The following is an 18,508-nucleotide window of genomic DNA, read 5'->3' as shown; positions in this document are numbered from 1 at the left end:
TTTAAAATTATTTTTTTCACCCTCAACTTATAAAAAGTAAAGTATCCATGTTGTTTCGCCTACATTTCCTTTTTATTCTTAATTATATATGACCTTTATATAATTAATTTATAACATTAAACAATTCAGACAAATTAGTAGACGACCCAACCTCTTAAACGACCCGCTTCACCTCCTTGAGTCTAAATTAGTCAATTTGTCGAGTACCTAGTTCATGTTAGAAAATCAGGGCTCAAAAAGGGCGCCACATATTGAAAGGTGAGGTTATTCCCCATTTCACCTTAAAAAAAAAAAAAAAAGAATTTGGATTCTTCCATCCACAACACAAGGGGAGGAAAACTTCTATGCATATTTCCATAAACAGAGTATTTTAAGTAATGATTGCATATATAGCTTGAACTGAATCATTAATTGAAGTTTCATAAATTGTTTTACTCAAGAGCAAAAATTAGGTATAATTTTTACATTGTTGCCACAAAATTATTCTTGTATGCTCATATAATGTAATTAGACATTTGTTTCACTCAACATATCATAAGGACAAAAGGGCCTTTTGCTTTTAAATTATAATATTCTATAAAGCACTAAGTGTTATAAATTATATATTAAGTGAAGTGATGTCGCCCTTAAAATATCAAAAAAGTCCAATGTGATTCATCTATTAATATCCGTTACTTTAACCGTTAGTTGATCGGAAAAATTGGCCCCAAAAAATCCTAAAAAATTAGAAATAGATGCATATTATACAAATATAATATCAATTAAGTTTGAAATATTACAAACAAATGACAAGAGCTAATATTATTTCTTACTCACGTGGCAAGACTTGAATCAAGGAACCTTGTTTGGGGTTAGTTAATAGGTAACAAATTAAATCAGCCGACAATTAATTATCTTAGCAATTTGCTAATTTCCCAAAAGCAAGAATTTCTCATCTATATAAACAGCACTATATGCTGCTCTCAAGTCATCACACACCAAATAGCAACCATGGGAAACACAGTCCCACTTCCACTCATCTTCTACATCTCCTTCTTCTTCTTCGTCTTCTTCTCTGAAACCCTAGCATTCAACCCCAAATGTGAAACCCAAGACCATGGTTCAACCCTGCAAGTGTTCCACATCTTCAGCCCATGTTCCCCATTCAAGCCCTCAAAGCCACTCTCATGGGAACAGACAGTTCTTGAGCAGCAAGCCGAGGACCAAGCCAGGGTTCAGTACCTGAGCAGCCTGGTGGCTCGGAAATCCGTCGTACCGATAGCCTCCGGCCGGCAGATCATTCAAAGCCCCACTTACATTGTGAGAGCCAAGATTGGGTCACCTCCTCAGACCTTGCTAGTGGCCATGGACACCAGTAATGACGCTGCTTGGATCCCCTGTACTGGCTGTGTTGGTTGTCCTTCTTCTTCCACATTCTTCGATCCTGCTAAGTCTTCCTCCTTCAAGAGCCTTACTTGTGCAGATTCTCAGTGTAAACAGGTGATGAACTTTTCTCATACAGTTTATGTGCATTCTTTTCTCTCTTTCTGAGTTTCTGGTCTTAGAATCTGATGAGGTTTCTGTCAGATTCTTAAGAAGATGCAAATTTAAACTTGCAAGTTAAACATAGTTTATGAGAACAGAATTGTGGGAGATCTACAAGATGAATGAGGTTGGAAATTACAGAAGATTTAAAAAAAGTGAAACGTTAGTGTGGGGTTGAGAGGAAGATGCATGTTGGACGAACAAGCCAAATCATACTGTGGAGTCACGTGAGAACTTTTCTGATTTCCTTCAATGATTTTGTCACTTTCTTTCGTACCCATTATGAAAGTATTCTTAATCTATAAATTTATACCCCATAGAGTAAGCAAGTTACTATGTTCATATTAATTTATTAATCTTCGTACTTTTTTGAGCATGATAAACAGAATTTTTATTTCTGATTTTTAAAAAATAATTATTTAGATGCCAAATTAATAAAGGAAACATTCATATTAGACTGAAATTATTTAAGAAAATAAAGAATAAAACAGAAATATCAGTAAATAAAGTGGGATTGTAAAAGTATATAAGTAATGGCTCATAATTTTGTGGCTTAGTCACTTACTAGCATGTTAGCTACTCCTCCGATTTTTAATATAGGATCTAATTGTTGAGTTGATTTTGGTTCTAAATATAAGACATATTTCTTATATTTATCAATTTTTACTAAATTACCTTTATAGATACTCTTTCAATCATAATCAAGTAGAAGAGGGAGATGGGATATCAAGGAAGATAATAATGGTGTTTTAGGAAAAACATTATATTTCTTATAATTAACTAACTTACGTAACTTTCTTAATCTAATCAAATTAGTTAAATAAATCTTATATTAAGGACTCACATAGCATCTTGTAAATAAGGAATTGTGGGGTGAATTATTCAATTTCTAACTTTAAATTGTTAATATTAAAAGTAATCACGCAATATTCATTATTTTTTCCGGCGCCCCACTATGCACCCTTGCTTGCCCAACACCCTATGAGCTAACTTCAATCATATTCACCTATAGGCCACGCGCCACTGCGATTGCGCGTGGAGTTCACTCCCCCGTCATATCCAATTATTGATCCAAAATTCCATCGCCTTGTTTGTTTTCGCTTTTGTGTCCTGCCATTTAGTGGGCAGAAGTTCACGGGGCTAACATTATAAAAGCTTTTGCATCCAACAAAAACATTATAAAAGCTACTTTTTCACTTTTCAGGTCCCTAATCCCACGTGCGACGGCAGCGCGTGTGGGTTCAACTTGACATACGGCGGCTCCACCGTTGCTGCTAACTTGGTGCAGGACACAGTGACTCTAGCCGCTGACCCACTTGGGCTATACATTGGGCTGTATTCACAAGGCAACGGGGAACTCTGTGCCTCCACAGGGCCTATTGGGCTTGGGCCGAGGCCCATTGTCTTTACTCTCCCAGACCCAAAATCTCTACCAGTCTACATTCTCTTACTGTTTACCCAGCTTCAAATCCCTCAACTTCTCTGGGTCGTTGAGGCTTGGGCCTGTAGCCCAGCCCACTAGGATCAAGTTTACTCCTCTTCTGAAAAATCCCCGGAGACCATCTCTCTATTACGTCAACTTGGTAGGCATTAGGGTTGGTCGGAAAATTGTAGATATCCCGCCGGCGGCTTTGGCCTTCAACACCAACACCGGTGCTGGCACTATTTTTGACTCAGGTAATATTTCTCATCATGATCAAATTTAAATAATTAAAAACAACCGCATTATTCTTTTATCTGGAAATTGAAAAATACGAGGAAAACTTATTTGCAAAAAAAAAAAAAAAGGTCAAGTCCCTTGGAATCTGGTTGTAATTTGTCATGGATATCAAAATATTATATTGTCCAGGTTGAATAAGACAATGCGGTCTTTTCACATACATGACAAATTACAATGAGGTGCCAAAAAAAAACTTTGGTTGTATTTTTTGCAAATTAGGAAACTTAATTATAAATATATAATACATTTCAAAGACAGTGGGCATGTGGAAGAATCCCTCCATCTTCCTTGTGTTCACATGTCCATATTTTATGAAGTCCAACTAAATGGCTTCCTTTTTTTAAAAAAGTATGCCGGCAGCCTTACAGCTTTGAATTTAGGTCAAATGATCTCCAAAATTAGGTCAAAAAGCTTCACATGATTGGACCAAGTGCTTACACTTTTAACATTTCACACATCAGAAAATTAAAACATAAAGTTAAATAGAAAATATTTTTCCTTTTTTTAATATAAAGTAAAATAGAAATTTTGTCACACAAGTCTTCCACCAAGTGTGTTTGTTACCCTTAACTTTTAATTAGCGTAATATTTTTTTTGAAAATTTCAAAAATAGTGTAACATATTGGACGACACTATAATTACTTATGCTATTTATTTATTATTAATTAATATGACATTCTTATAAAACTAGTTTTTATCACTATTCATTCATTGTAATAATATGAGCACTACCAATTTTTTGCAGTCATTTTTTCCCCAGAAAAAATTGATTATCCTCCTATAATGCATAGAAAACATTTATAGCTCATGCCTGATTTTTTATTATTAAATGTTATGTTAGGTACGGTATTCACTCGTCTCGTTGAACCAGCTTACACTGCTGTTCGAGATGAATTTCGAAAACGAGTAGGTAAGAATCTTACAGTAACAACTTTGGGAGGATTTGACACATGTTACACAGTTCCAATAGTTGCTCCGACTATCACATTCATCTTTTCCGGCATGAATGTCACACTCCCACAAGACAACATCCTAATACATAGCACCGCCGGCAGCACCAGTTGTTTAGCAATGGCGGCGGTGCCGAACAATGTGAACTCTGTTCTGAATGTGATCGCCAACATGCAACAACAAAACCATCGTATCCTCTATGATGTGCCAAACTCAAAACTTGGTGTTGCTCGAGAGCTTTGCTCTTCATAATAAATCTTGTCTCTTAAGTTAAGTTTTGTTAAGGTGTGTTTGATCTTTTCGGATTGTGTTTGGCTTTTGCTTTAGGGTTTATTGATAGTTATGTGGAACATAGTGAACACTATGATTTATATGGAACTAAATTTATGTTGCTTAATTAAGTTGAATGTTATTTCCGTATTTTAATCAGAGATGATATAATAATAAATGTGATTATGTATCTATTACAAAGTTTCCATCTATATGGTTGTGACTTTGTGTTATTTTATTTTATTTTTTAATCAAAGACAAAATGATATCAAAAAGAAGCAAAGTTTACAAAGTAAATACTGAGAGTAAACCAATTGAAAAGGAATTAAAATGAAGAAAACAATCTTTAGAAATAACATTAAATTTATAATAAGAATAATTGTGAAGAAGTGCAAGGATTTCTGGCCAAGCAATAGTTGAATGGTTGATGGAACTAGCAGGAAGTTGTAGAAATCTCTTATCAACACTATAGATGCCCAGCAATAGTTTGGCTTGAGAATTTAACATGGTAGACTGTTTTATCTAGGAGTGTGTATGAAGCCCAAATGCCTTCTGAGCTAGCCCGAGTCCGAAGAAAAATTGCCCAACCCAGCCCGAAAAAGAATAGGCATCTTTGGGTTGGGCATTTCATGGGTAGGGCTGGGCATCGGGCAGGACATGCTGCCCTGCACGGATTATATATATTACTCCTTCGATCCTTAATATAAGACCTATTTAACTAATTTGATTAAATTAAGAAAGTCAGGTAAGTTAGTTAATTATAAGAAATGTAATATGTTTTTTCTAAAATACCAACATCATCTTTCTTAATACCCCATCTTCTTCTTCTACTTGATTATGGTTAGGGAAGTATCCATAGGGGTAATTTAGAGAAAATTGATAAATATGATAAATGAGTCTTATATTTAGGACTAAAACCAATTCAACAATTAAGTCCTATATTAAGGACCGAAGGAGTATAATTTATGAAATAATATTAATATATTATATTTCTTTACCAAAAAAAAAAAGTTATCTCCCTCCTCTTTGCAATTTAATTTTTTATTGTTAGATGTCTATTAGTTTTCTATTTTAGGGGATCTAATTCTTCTAAAGAAGCAATAATATCTTGCTTTTAACTTGTTCTTCATGAGCTTTATTGGGTATATCCTATTGTGTATTGCTGTTGTAATGTTGGCTATTTATAAGTCAGTCTTCCCCTCTATGCTATTAACAACTTTTTTTGGTTGGAGAATGGAGTTCATACATTACATATTTGTATAAATAAACAATTTTGAATATTTATACAAGATAGAAAACAAGATTGGAGTAGGAGCAGGGAAAGAAAATTGGGGTTTAATTATCTGAATTATATGTTTTATTTTTTATTTAATTTATATTTGCTTATTTTGTATTAATTTTCTATGAACAAGTCATATGATAGAAAGAAGTCTTTTAGTTGTATGGAATGCTAACTGCATTGTATCGCATAATAAGTGTTTGCATATTAAAAGTGGTTATATTAAATTATTATAAGATTTTAAGATTTTTTATTTTTCTTTTTACAATTATTTTCACCCTATTTTTATATGTTCTATATTATTCCTATTAGTCCATTGCTTCACTTTTAATATCCTTTTGCAATCCTTTAGGTAACATTTAATTTTTGCCACTTGAATGGATAATCAAGCTTCTATTACATCGCCATCCCTGACTCTCAATGGAATATCTCAATATGCTTCAAACCCTCTTCAATTTTTTTAGATGTTTTATTCTTTTTTCAACTTTCTGGAGATTGATGCAAACCGTTTGAATTTTAAGGTTTTAATTACAATCTTGAAAGTTGTTTTGTTCTAAATGGATTATGAATATTATTTATTTGGATATTTGCTAAGACTTGTTTTGAACTATTTCTGGATAATTTCAATGTGTGAAAATGTAAAATTATGAAATGTAATTTTCAAGTATAGATGAAAATATTTTTACATGTGATATTAGCAAGTCATCACCATTTGGGTAGTGAAGCCTACCCTACCCAGCCCGTATAGGCCCAGTCCAAAATAGTTAGGGCTTCTACAGGCAAGGCCAGGCAGCGGGCTACAAAATGCAACCCGCTTATACTTCGAGCTAGGTATCGGGCAGAGTTCCTGTCCTGTTCAGCCCTGCCCATGTGTACCTCTAGTTTTATTCAAAATAAAGATGCCCTGAGACATTTCGAAAGAAATGTTTGCCCTGTCAGAGTGAGGTTTCGCCAAAGAAATTCTTTTAGGGGTTTGCCTTGATAACAAATGATACGATGACAATAGTGGGTGTGAGTATTTTTATATTTATATAGAAGAATATCCCAATCATGCATTTGAATAAGTTGTTGAGGCGGATCCAATTGTATATTTTGCTGTAAACAGATTTGCTCACAAACATAGTAAAAAATGAGCTTAAACGTTAAACCTCCTGAATCACTTACAAGGGAGGTTCCCTTTTACCCTCATGTGAAAATCTATTTCTTTTCTACTAGATTGTATGCAATAAGCAAATAATCCCACAAATTAAGTGGGAATGACTTTCCTTTTGCAAAGCAAGAAAAGTTGAAGTGATCCAAATTTTGAAATCCTCAAAGCTATCGAGCTCAAGCTGAATTGAAAAGCTGAGGATAAGAAAAGATTAATTTTTCTAAGGATTCCTCTTCATCACAACCAAATAGGCATAAAGTGAGACTATTGAGATGATGAATCTTAAGATATCAAAGGATAGCAACGCTTGATTTAATAGTTTCCAAAAGAATAACAATTGTTTATATGACAGTCGTAGCCTCCACAAAAGACACCAAAAATCTAAACAAATTGTGCTCATAATATCAGGCGTAGACCAAATGATCTTCATTCCATCTTTAACAAGGTACTCACTTGAGGAGTAACCATTCTAGATTATTTTGTTAGATGGATTTAAAAAGGAGGTAGGCAAATTCATAATTTGCTTGGCAATATGCTGGCTATAAATAAGGTTAATCAGATGAGAATTTCAAATTACTAGATTCTAAATAGATGAGACGTACAATAAAGGATTAGACACCATTTTATTATTCATATGATGTTGAAGATCTTGCTATATAGGCCACCATAAATGGTGGTTTAAAGGGATAAGCAAACCATTTCCTATCCTCCTTTTTAATCTTCTAGCTATCAAATTAGCATGGTCAGTAATGCCCTTCTAGATCCAAGAAGAATTATAAGGGAGTTTGATCATGCAAGGAGAATGAAAGTCAATATATTTCACTTTCAAAGAGGAAGCTAATAAGGATGGTTTCTTCAGAGTTGATGACTCTCCAAATCTGTTTTACAAGGAGTGCTTGATATACTAACCTGGTTGGTCTTAGACCCAATCCACCCTTTTCAATAGGCTAAAAAAGTTTGTCTCTTTTTAGCACATGAATTTTCCTTTTATTAGAAGACGTACCCAAAAAAAAAAAAAAGCAAAACAAGTATCCATTCTCTCACAAACATATAAGGGAGTTTGATACAAGAGAGAATATGAATGTTGACTGAGGCCAAGACTGATTTTATTAATATGAGTCTAGAAGCTTAAGATAAAAGTTTAGAATTCCAAGTAGTGATCCTGTGCTCAACTAAGTCTATAACTTGATGATAAATTTGTGATTTGGTTCTCCTACGGTCAATCCAAGTGCCCAAGTACTTGCATAGTCTAGATGAAAATTAAAAACACATAAACTTGGAATATCTAACCTTGTTTGAGTAGGAAATATTGGGGCTGAAAATCATAAAAGATTTCCAGCTATTGCACAATTGACCAAACCAAAGCCCATTCATGTTAAGCACAAGTTTAGCAAAGTGAAGATTTAGTGGTTTACACTCAAGAAAAAGAAGGGAATCATCGGCACATAGTACATGAGAGGCGTCCTTTGCCCTCTGACAGACCTTAATGTCTTTCCAATGACCCGAAAGTTGGAGCTGATTGATCGAGCATGATAGAATATTGGCAAAGATAATATAAAGGTAAAGAGATTGTAGATCACCTTGCCTGATACCCCTGTCAAGAGTGATGATTAGGGTGAGCTTTCCATTAAGGAGAATCTAGTAGTCAACAATGGTGAGACATTCCATAATAAGAGAGATCCATTTCTGTGGAAAATTCATGACTTTCAAAACAGCATAGATGAAGTTCCATGATAGCTTATCGAAAGCTTTGGGGAAGTCAATCTTAATAGCAACAATCTTCCTCCAGCCATTTCGGGCATTGTGAATTTGGGAGAGAATATCTAATGCTAGAAGGATGTTATTTGAAATTAATCTTCTTTTTAGAAAAGCACATTGGTTTGGTGCTATAATAGAGTCCAAGACTTTGTTAACTCTGTTACTCATAAGACAATATTGTAGATGACATTACAAAGACTTATGGGCCTAAATTCCTTAAAACTTTTGACCATTAATAGTAATACTCGATCATGTAAATGATATAATATTTCTCCCACATTTAATTTAAACCAAATTATAGTAAAACTTTTGACATTAATCATCTTTTACATGTTAGCTAAAGTATTTATTTGGTTTCTCTATGTTAAAAGGTATATTTTTAGTCTTTTAATCTAAAATCATTAGTTTTAAATGATGATTTTTTGGAATAATTATGATATGATTGTTTTGTAAACTGAACTTAATATTTTAACATTTGAGAATGTTTTATAAATATTCAAAATCTTAGTATCATCATTTTTTATTAATGATCTTTGAGTTAAATGATTAAAAATATACTTTTTAAAATTAAGAGACTAAATTAAAACATTGTATAAAATTAAAGGACTACAAGCATACTTTAGCCTTACATGTTTTATTGGGATGTTTATTATTTATTATTGTATCAGTTAAAAGCTAGTTTCTGTAGTAGCTAGTTAAATTAAATTATTTATGAAATTACTCTATTGTCCATACAAATTACAATAAATTAAATTTACCTGCAGACATGAATATTTATTTGCCAAGGGCTTCTACTTAAGGAGGTACAAAGACCGAACGGACAAGTTTAGCCATCAACCCGATCCTTACTTGATATGCAGTATCGGATGCGGTCCCACTTCAAAGAAATTATTCAAAAAAATTATAAAAGAAAATAATGAGTTAATTTTTGATATTGCCAAAAATAAAGTTATCTGCGTTGAAAAATTCCTTTGAAAAATAATATTATGATAAAGGAAATAACTTTTTTAATAATAGCTTCATGATATATAAAAGAATTTTATGCAAGAGAATTTCTCCTATTATCTCCATCTAATTTTCTCTTTATTGTTCTATAGTCCATATTATTCCTATCTCTCTCCTTGATTTGAGGGTTTCATTAGGAGAAAATTTAATCATTTAGTCCCCATAGTTTTCCTGTATTGCAACCTAGTTTTTAAATTTTAACTCAATCTGTTTAGTCCTTATAGCTTTGACTTCATAAAAACTTAATCATTAAATGTTGATTTGGTACGACTTAGCATCTATAATCTAGCTGTTTAAAATATTGATCCCTAAGTTTTGAAAACTAATTTTAGTACTCATATTTTCATTTTCTAAAATATAAAGACCATCATTTAAATAGTCGAAACTATAATAATTGATTTGAATTGAGTTACAGTTTAAAGACTAAGTTTTAACTGAATCAAAATAATAAAAGTTATCAAATTGCACCAAGTTAAAATTTAAAGACTGAGTTGTAATTGAACCAAAATTACAAAAATTGAATAATTATTTTTTCTTCTATTATTCATAACAAGTTATAAGCACAAGAAGCCTGATTTTCAAGAATTTTTACAACAGGATCCATCGGCTCAAGTTAAATTTGTAAAAACAACTTCATAATAATGAATTTTATCTAAGAAATTATCTATATTAAGTACTTGATGATGAGACAACCCCATTTAGATCCAAATGGTCTTGGAAACACATTTATATCTAAAAGATAAAGTCAAAGTTATTATTTTTCTTCACTTCTGGAGAGTATAAAAGTCTAGTACTCTATAGTAAAAGACTCCCTTTTTCCATAGAATAGTTAAAAGAATAATATGACCGCCAGAAATTGACATGATATTTATATATATGCAAAGTATAAAATTAAAGTATTTTATGGTAAAAGACCCCTTGTCTCTTAGAACAGTTAAAAGAAAAATATGAATGCTAGAAATTGACATAATATTTATTTATTAGCTCAAATTTATAATTTTTAAAATGTAAAAATACCCATGAAATATTCTGCATGCATATTCGACATCACAAAGTTTCATGAGTCCAACAATACATATGAATGTTTAAAAATGGAGCAAAAGTGATCTCTCTAATAAATATATCAATGCTGATCTTTAAGTTCCCCTAAAAACCAGTATAACCCCATGAGTAACAAATGTTAACAGAAATGACATTTTTGTTTCATTTAGAAATATTCATGTGTATTGTTACACCATAAAATTTTATGATATCAAATGTGTATAGAAAGATAGTTCAAAAATAAATTTGCACATTAACTAAAACATCTATTAGGATAAATGAATCATAAAGATCTATCATGATAAATTTACATGATAAAAGTCTATTATGATAAGCATGGGATAATAGACGTTCATATTGATAATAATTGATTTATGTTTCTAACAAAACCAAAACAACTATACATTATTCTTACAAAATATTAAGTTAATGAATTGATTTTAAATTTTAAATTAAAATAATAAATTCTTAAAAATCTTCATGATAATAATAAATATAGTTTATTATATATGATACATAAAAAATTATCATAAAATTAATTGAGTTCATAAAAATTTAATATAATATAAATAACATACGCATATATAAACCATTATTTTTTAAACCAAAATCAGAAAAAATTATTATATTAACAAAAGAACTAATCTTGACCTGGCCTTAAAGATATTGAGATGGAAACGAAATCATCATTTTAAAAGTGATTTTATAATATATAAAATAAATATGTGAGATGAATTTTATCTTAACTTATGTAGAAGTACTTTTCAAAAGTGTTTTTTTTTTTTTAAACCAAACACTTTTTAGTGTTAGAACTAATCTGTTCTCGAAGACTAAACTCAGTTTGCCGAATAGGACCATGATTGGATTAGTTGAACATATTTACTTTTATTATATTTTTTTAAGTACACATGCGTGTTTAATTCTATGTGTATACAGGAATTTAATTAAGCCTTATTTTATCCAATCTGGTGAAAAAAAATAAATAAATAGAATTGGTTGTGCTAAAAAGCAATTTTCAGCAGAATTTTTCAAAGAATTGCAATTACCAATTTATATTTTTTTACAGCATAAATGGTCTGATACAAATTGGACTCAAATTCCGAAAGTTGGGATTGTTTTGTTTCATCAAGTCAGACACACTGGAAATAGTCGTGAACCTTGCTAGTTAACACGTGCAATGATAATAAATAATAAATTAATTTTGCTGGCCTTATATTAACTTTTCTGACCATATTTTTCTTGCCTTTTGTATTACTACAGCCATTTATGAAAAAATTAGACTAAATTAATAGGTTTAAAGTTAAGCTCCGCTAATAATATTCTGAAGGATGGCGCAAAAATAAAACAAAGAACAATACTCCTCCGGCCTTTAATATAAGAACTAACGAGGAAGTTGATATTGGTCCCATATATAAAACATATTTCACATGTTTATTAATTTTTCTCAGATTACTTATATTGATATTCTTCCAATAATAACCAAATAGGATAAGGAGGATGGAAATTTATAAGGAGGATGTTCGGGTGTTTTAGGAAAAAATTAAACATACCATACTAACTAATTTAATTAACATTCTTAATATACTCAAATTGATTAATTATGTCTTGCGCTGGAAGAATAATCTTTTGATGTTTCACCTACTCAAAATATAATTTTCTTAGAATCATATATTTATTATGCAAAGAAAATAGTGAGATATCTTGAGCTGCCCCTCAAAATATATTCATTTCAAATTCATGCGTCATTTATTTTAATAATCATATCATTTATATTTTTAAATTTTCTAATTTGACAGATTTTAATTGAAACAAACTACAGTTTATCCAAACAAGCGAATGAATTGAATTATATAAACATCAATATACTACTATTATCCTTCTCTTTGGGCCAACATATACATATACATATATATATATATGTATATCCTTCTCTATCATCCCATCTTTTTAATAAGTCGCACTATTTTTTTCCTCTGTGTACTACTTATTGACACGTAAAATTTTCTTATCACCCAATTTCCTAATATATTCTTATATCTAAGAAAATTAATAATCTTGCAATTAATTATTAAATAAATTTTTTTATCACTTTCGAAGCACTTCCTTCTATTCTAAATGTAACGATTAATAAAAATAATTTACTTTATTCTTAAATTCTTATAACTATAAATTAATAATCTTACCATCAACAACTTAATTTATAGAAGAATTAATTTTTTTTAATATCAAAAAATTAATTATTTAATTTTTACATTTAAGATCAGAAAAAGTGACTTATAAAAGCATTAAAATATTGATTGGTTCATATGGATTCCTTAGCCATAATTTTAATGAAGTGGAAGTTTGACCCTATTATGAGTTGCTCACCAAACCCAGATTGACTTGTTTTGTTGATGAAGTGAACACAAGAAGGTGCAGTTGGAAGATTAAACCCAGAGAAAAGTAAACACAAAATAGAATTAAAGAAGGAAAGACTAAGAATTAATATATAGTGCCCACGTCTCCTTAAAAATATTATATTTAAATCTTGTTGACAAAAATTGTTGAAAAGGCAACCTTTATATGTCCCACAATATTTAAATCCAACTTAGTTGTACCAAATATCATTTATTTAAATAGAAAATAATTATACTAATAGTTGTTTTGAGACGGAACTGGTGATATGCACCATGGATTTCATCCGTTCATATTGGAATTTAGTGGATCAGATTTGATGTTATTTTATTTTTTAACTAATAATTTTATTTAAAAGTGACCTTGCTACTAAAAAAATTAAAATTTTAAATATAAAATATAAAATATTTAAATTTAATTTAGATTATTTGTATTTTATTAGGTCTCAATTAAATATAAATTTGTGTACCTGACATTATGGGTTTTTGAATTTTTTCGCTGGGTAAAGGATGACAACAAAATAATTATTTTTATGATAATTGATAAATACCAAATTCATGCCCTTTTATCATAAATCAATATACATCAAAAGATCCTCAAAAAATAAAGGAGAGGATGAGTTTCATCAATCATATTATACTATAAAGCAATAAATTAATTGCAAATTGCAAGGGCTTATTATTATAAGCAGGATTACATCTACTGGTTACATCATTTGAACTAAATTAAATAATTTCATAAGATAGCCTGTATTAAATTCAAATACAATCTCAGGCACCCATAACAAAATCCAAGCAAAAATCATAAAATAATAATCATTCGTGTCCTTCCCTAAGGGAGCTAAGGTTTGACAAATTTCAACTACGTTTTTCAAAATTACTTTTAAGGATAGTAATTTTTTATCCTGACAAATTGTACGTGTAAACAATTTTTTTATTGATTTAATTATTAGAACATAAAAAATTGTTTAACAAATAATTGTTTATGTTTTTTACATTTGTGAAATTTACTAATCATGTTGTCTTAATCACTAGACCCTTATAATCTGAAAATTAAAAATTACAGACTTGAGATTGAATTATCGTCAAACATGAAAGCAAATAGTTTAACAGTTGGATCGGAACAGCCCAAGCTGAGTCCGGCAAGAAAGATGCATCCGTTGGCCTAATATTATAAAAAAAATATTTTCAGAAAAGAATGATTTAATTAAATCAACTCACCGACTTAATACCGAATTGAATTAAGTGCAAATTTTGACCTTAAAAAAAGATCATCCTATTTTAGTGCTTAATATATGACCTAATTAGAAGTTAATCTTAATCTCAAATATATGACCTATTTATCATATTTGTCAATTCTTTCCTAAATTACTCCTGTTAAATAATTAAATACTACAATAATACTTATTACTTATTAATAATACACCTATATATTTTATAAAGTGAGCGAGTGCTTATTATTCATTAATTCCACACATACATCAATTCTACTGTTTTATATTTTTAATAAAATAATTTAAAACATTCTTTGAAACGTTAGTTTTTTAAAGAAGTTTTAAATGAAGTTATATTGGGAAACATATGTCATATTTACTATTATTATCTAATTTAACTAATTTTTTTAATTTAATTAAAGTAATTAAATAGGTCTTATATTAAAGACTGGAACAGTAATATTGTATGAAAATATGTTTAATTGAACATTAAAATACTCAACTAAAAACAATCAAAATAGATGTGCGTCTACGAGAGCACGTTTGATTTCCTTTTTCCGTCCCCCCTCTTTGTGTATATTTCATCACTATATTTTTTTTCATGCCTAAAGAGATTGGCCTTTGGTGCATTTTAAACGTGGATGACTGTTTGTTATTTGTTAAAGACGAGTCTATAGAAAATTCATTTGTGAAAAAAGAGGAAAGGGGGGGGACAGAGAGAAAAGGCCCCAATTTTTTTTAAAGCATAAGTATCCTTTTATTGAAAGTAATCTTATTTGAAATACTGTCGAGTACTAAATATAAATATTTCTTTCAGTAAGGATTCAAACATTAATTTGTCACATTATGAGAAATTAATCCTTTCTGCTAGACCTAATCTTCTTCTGTTGCCAAAGAAAGCCAGAATTGTTAAAAGTGAAAGATTCTTTTCATTCTAAACAATCCTTCGTGTGAACAAAAAGCTAATTCATTATATTTTATCACTTTCTTCATTCATAGGACATCGTCTCTATAGTCTGTTCAGCAAAAACAAAGGGGAAAAAAAACATTTTTTCTTAATTATATGAAATCAAATTTTATAAAATTTCTGACATTGAGTATGGTGAATTTGGGTGAAATTTACCCAATCAACAAATCATTAAAAACGAGTTTTTTCCCCCGTTACATTCTCTACTCATATTTATTATCCTCAATTTTAGAGGATTAAGATTTCTGCTTGAACCTTTTAAAGTTATTGTTTGTACTGTTAAAAAATGGGAAAACCATATTGAATGTACCTATACTTTCTCTCAATTTTTAATTTGGTACCTATGTGTTTTTTTCTCTTTAATTAAACATTTAATTTTATCTTTTTAGCAACATTAGCTCTTATAACTTTGTTCTATTGATATTTTTAGTCTCTACATAAGGATTAATGATGTTAATAGAGGAAAAATAAAGATTTAGTTAAGAACAAAAAACACATAGGTACCAAATTGAAAATTGAAAAAAAGTATAGGTACCTCCAATATGGTTTTCCCTTAAAAAATTACCAATTTAAAATTAAGTTATACTAGCATATTGAAAAAATAAAAAAAGTACAATATTAGTTATAATTTTTAAAATTAAAAATTCATATTAGTTATTTATCCTTGTATTTTTTTTTTCCAGGAAAAAAAAGAATGAATATCAGAGTGAAAGGAATCTTTGGGAAGCAAGTTGTCTTCTTCCTCAATTCCTGTCCGTGCCCCTCTGTAATAGTCAAAAGCTCTAACCTTCTCCGAAGCTGACAGCGACGCTCATCGAAGACGGCGAGCCCTTTTTCGTCTTTTCATTCACCTCCGCCCAGTTGTCATCTCTCCGCCATCTTTTCTATTTCTTCTCTCTCACTTCTTTTCCTGCACTCACCTTTCGCTTTCATCTACCCCCACAACATCGATCCTCATCCCCTCACGCTTTTCACACCAAACCCTGAAAATTGAAATACTCATTCCCCCATAATCGCTTTTCGCCGCAGAAATGAGTTTCTCCGGTTCTTCCACGGAGGCTAAGCGCCGAACAGTTCGTAATCTCGTCGGAAAATTGAGTTCTGTTTCCGAGAAGACTCGAGTGGATGCTCTTTGTCAGCTTCGTCTTATGACGAAGCTAGATTCAGAAATTCGTCCTCTGATTGTTGATTCTGGTGCGATTCCTTACTTAGCAGAAACACTTTATTCGTCTACGCCTGATTCTCAGGAGAACGCCGCGGCGACGCTTTTGAATATCTCGATATCTTGTAAAGAGGCTCTCGTGTCCACGCGCGGTGTCCTCGACGCGATTTCACACGTTTTGTCGCATCATCGAGATACGTCTTCTCCCACCGCCGTTCAATCCTCCGCCGCCACGTTGCACAGTCTCCTCGTTGTTGATGAGTACCGGCCGATAATCGGATCGAAACGTGACATCGTGTACGCGCTTGTGGACATAATCAAGAGCCTCAATTCGCCGTCTCGGTCGATCAAGGACGCTCTCAAGGCCTTGTTCGGAATCTCGCTGTATCCTCTTAATCGAAGCACGATGATCCATCTAGGTGCGGTTGCGCCGTTGTTTTCTCTAGTTGTGAAGGATGGAAGAATCGGGATCGTGGAGGATTCCACGGCGGTGATCGCGCAAATCGCCGGTTGCGAGGAGAGCGAAGAGGCGTTTCGGAAGGTATCAGGAATCGGAGTGTTGGTAGATCTAATGGATTCAGCGACTGGGTCAAGTATGAGAACGAAGGAGAATGCCGTGTCTGCGCTGTTGAATCTGGTGATGTGCGGAGGGGACAAGGTTGCGGCGGATGTGAGAGAGAAAGCCGAGACGGCCACGGACGGCCTCGCCGACGTGGCGGAGAACGGCAGCGCCAAGGGGAAGAACAAGGCGGTGACGTTGTTGACGGTATTGTTTGATGGATTTGGAAGCAATGAGAATGGATTGAGGGATCAAACTTCATGAAATTCATTGAAATTTTGATCTGATTTTGCTGTATTTGATCATATCTTAGTCCGATTCCTCCGCCTTCTTGTTTTCCTCCCTCTAAATTGAATTTAGGGTTAAGACTAAGATGGATAATGTACAAAGTAGGGGTGTTAATTCTGTTTGTAAACAGCATAATAATCATCATCATGTACTGTAAAGTCTGACAGAAAATGGCGTATTAATAACAGATTTTATACCATTCTTTTATAAAGCAGACCGTCTATTATCCGATTTTGGGTGGTGAGAAATACGAATTTCTTGGAATAAGAGGTGACATGAATATATATATATATTTATATATATGCCTTTTTTTTTTATTTTATAAAAGAAATGTTATATTTTTAAAATATACAGAAAAATATGAATTTTAAGAAAAACGTATAGTAATTGTTCAATAAGAAGTGGCAAAGAATACAAATAGAATAATATATTTTAATTGAATTAAATATGTAATATATTTTTTTATCCTAAATATAAGATTCTTTTTATAGTGGAAATTATATTATAAAAAAAAACTTTATATTTAAAACTGAAACTCTGAAAGAGTACTTTATAAATATATTTTATTTATTTTAAATCTGATGATATTTAGTTACACATTGAGAATTTCTAGTTCTTTCACAGAGCAGATCGTCTATCTTACGATTGGTTGATTACTTGATTTTTTTTTTTTTGAGACATCCCATCAATGGTATTTTTAAATATAATTATTTATAAGAGAAATGATATTTAAGAACCACAATTATCATGTCCTCTTGTTGTTTTCAATCGTCATCTCACAATTCACGTGAGTTTTGACGAAAACAATTTTAATAGATTTTAATTTAAGTTAATTTTTTATATTTCACCCAATTTTTAATTAAATTCCTATGCATGGAATCATAGAAATGTATGTATTCATTTTCCCTACAAGATTATTAACACTTAAAACTTTGAATTTTTCATTTTTCGAAAAGAACGATGCTGTTGGGACTTGAATTTAGAACAGAAGTACGTAGAAGCAAATTTCTTAAGAGAGCAGACATCAAGGATCTAACTAAACTGGAATGAAATACTGAAGTATAAATAAATTAAGAAAAGACAGAAAGGGCATATATTAGTTAATGTTCGTATTTTGCAATGATCATAAAATAGTTTTGAAAATTTATGCTCGATGAACCTTTTTCAGAAATGATTATTTATGTGAGTATTTGAATTACTTATTTTAAAGTAATTTTATGCCTTACC

At 31.2% G+C, this 18,508-nt stretch overlaps 1 protein-coding gene and 1 pseudogene across 2 annotated transcripts; both read left to right on the top strand.

Annotated features, from left to right (window-relative positions):
• The first annotated feature begins 959 nt into the window (after positions 1 to 959).
• On the top strand, positions 960 to 4,659 carry LOC114754363 (aspartyl protease AED3-like; annotated as a pseudogene).
• Positions 4,660 to 7,672: 3,013 nt separating this feature from the next.
• On the top strand, positions 7,673 to 17,492 carry LOC114754414 (U-box domain-containing protein 4). 2 transcript variants are annotated; one of them, XM_028943183.1, is made up of 2 exons: positions 7,673 to 7,677; positions 16,388 to 17,492. In XM_028943183.1, exon 2 carries the CDS (start codon positions 16,421 to 16,423, stop codon positions 17,255 to 17,257), a length of 837 nt encoding a protein of 278 aa, XP_028799016.1. In that variant the 5' UTR covers positions 7,673 to 7,677; positions 16,388 to 16,420; the 3' UTR covers positions 17,258 to 17,492. The 2 variants fall into 2 exon arrangements, with proteins under 2 accessions (XP_028799016.1, XP_028799015.1); XM_028943182.1 differs by lacking the exon at positions 7,673 to 7,677 and having other exon boundaries at positions 16,285 to 17,492.
• The last annotated feature ends 1,016 nt before the right edge of the window (positions 17,493 to 18,508 follow it).

This window comes from Neltuma alba, unplaced genomic scaffold (assembly GCF_004799145.2).
Source record: "Neltuma alba isolate B1F8T4 unplaced genomic scaffold, ASM479914v2 tig00010134_pilon, whole genome shotgun sequence".
Classification (NCBI taxonomy): Eukaryota; Viridiplantae; Streptophyta; class Magnoliopsida; order Fabales; family Fabaceae; genus Neltuma; species Neltuma alba.
This window is presented reverse-complemented; position numbering and strand designations above follow the sequence as displayed.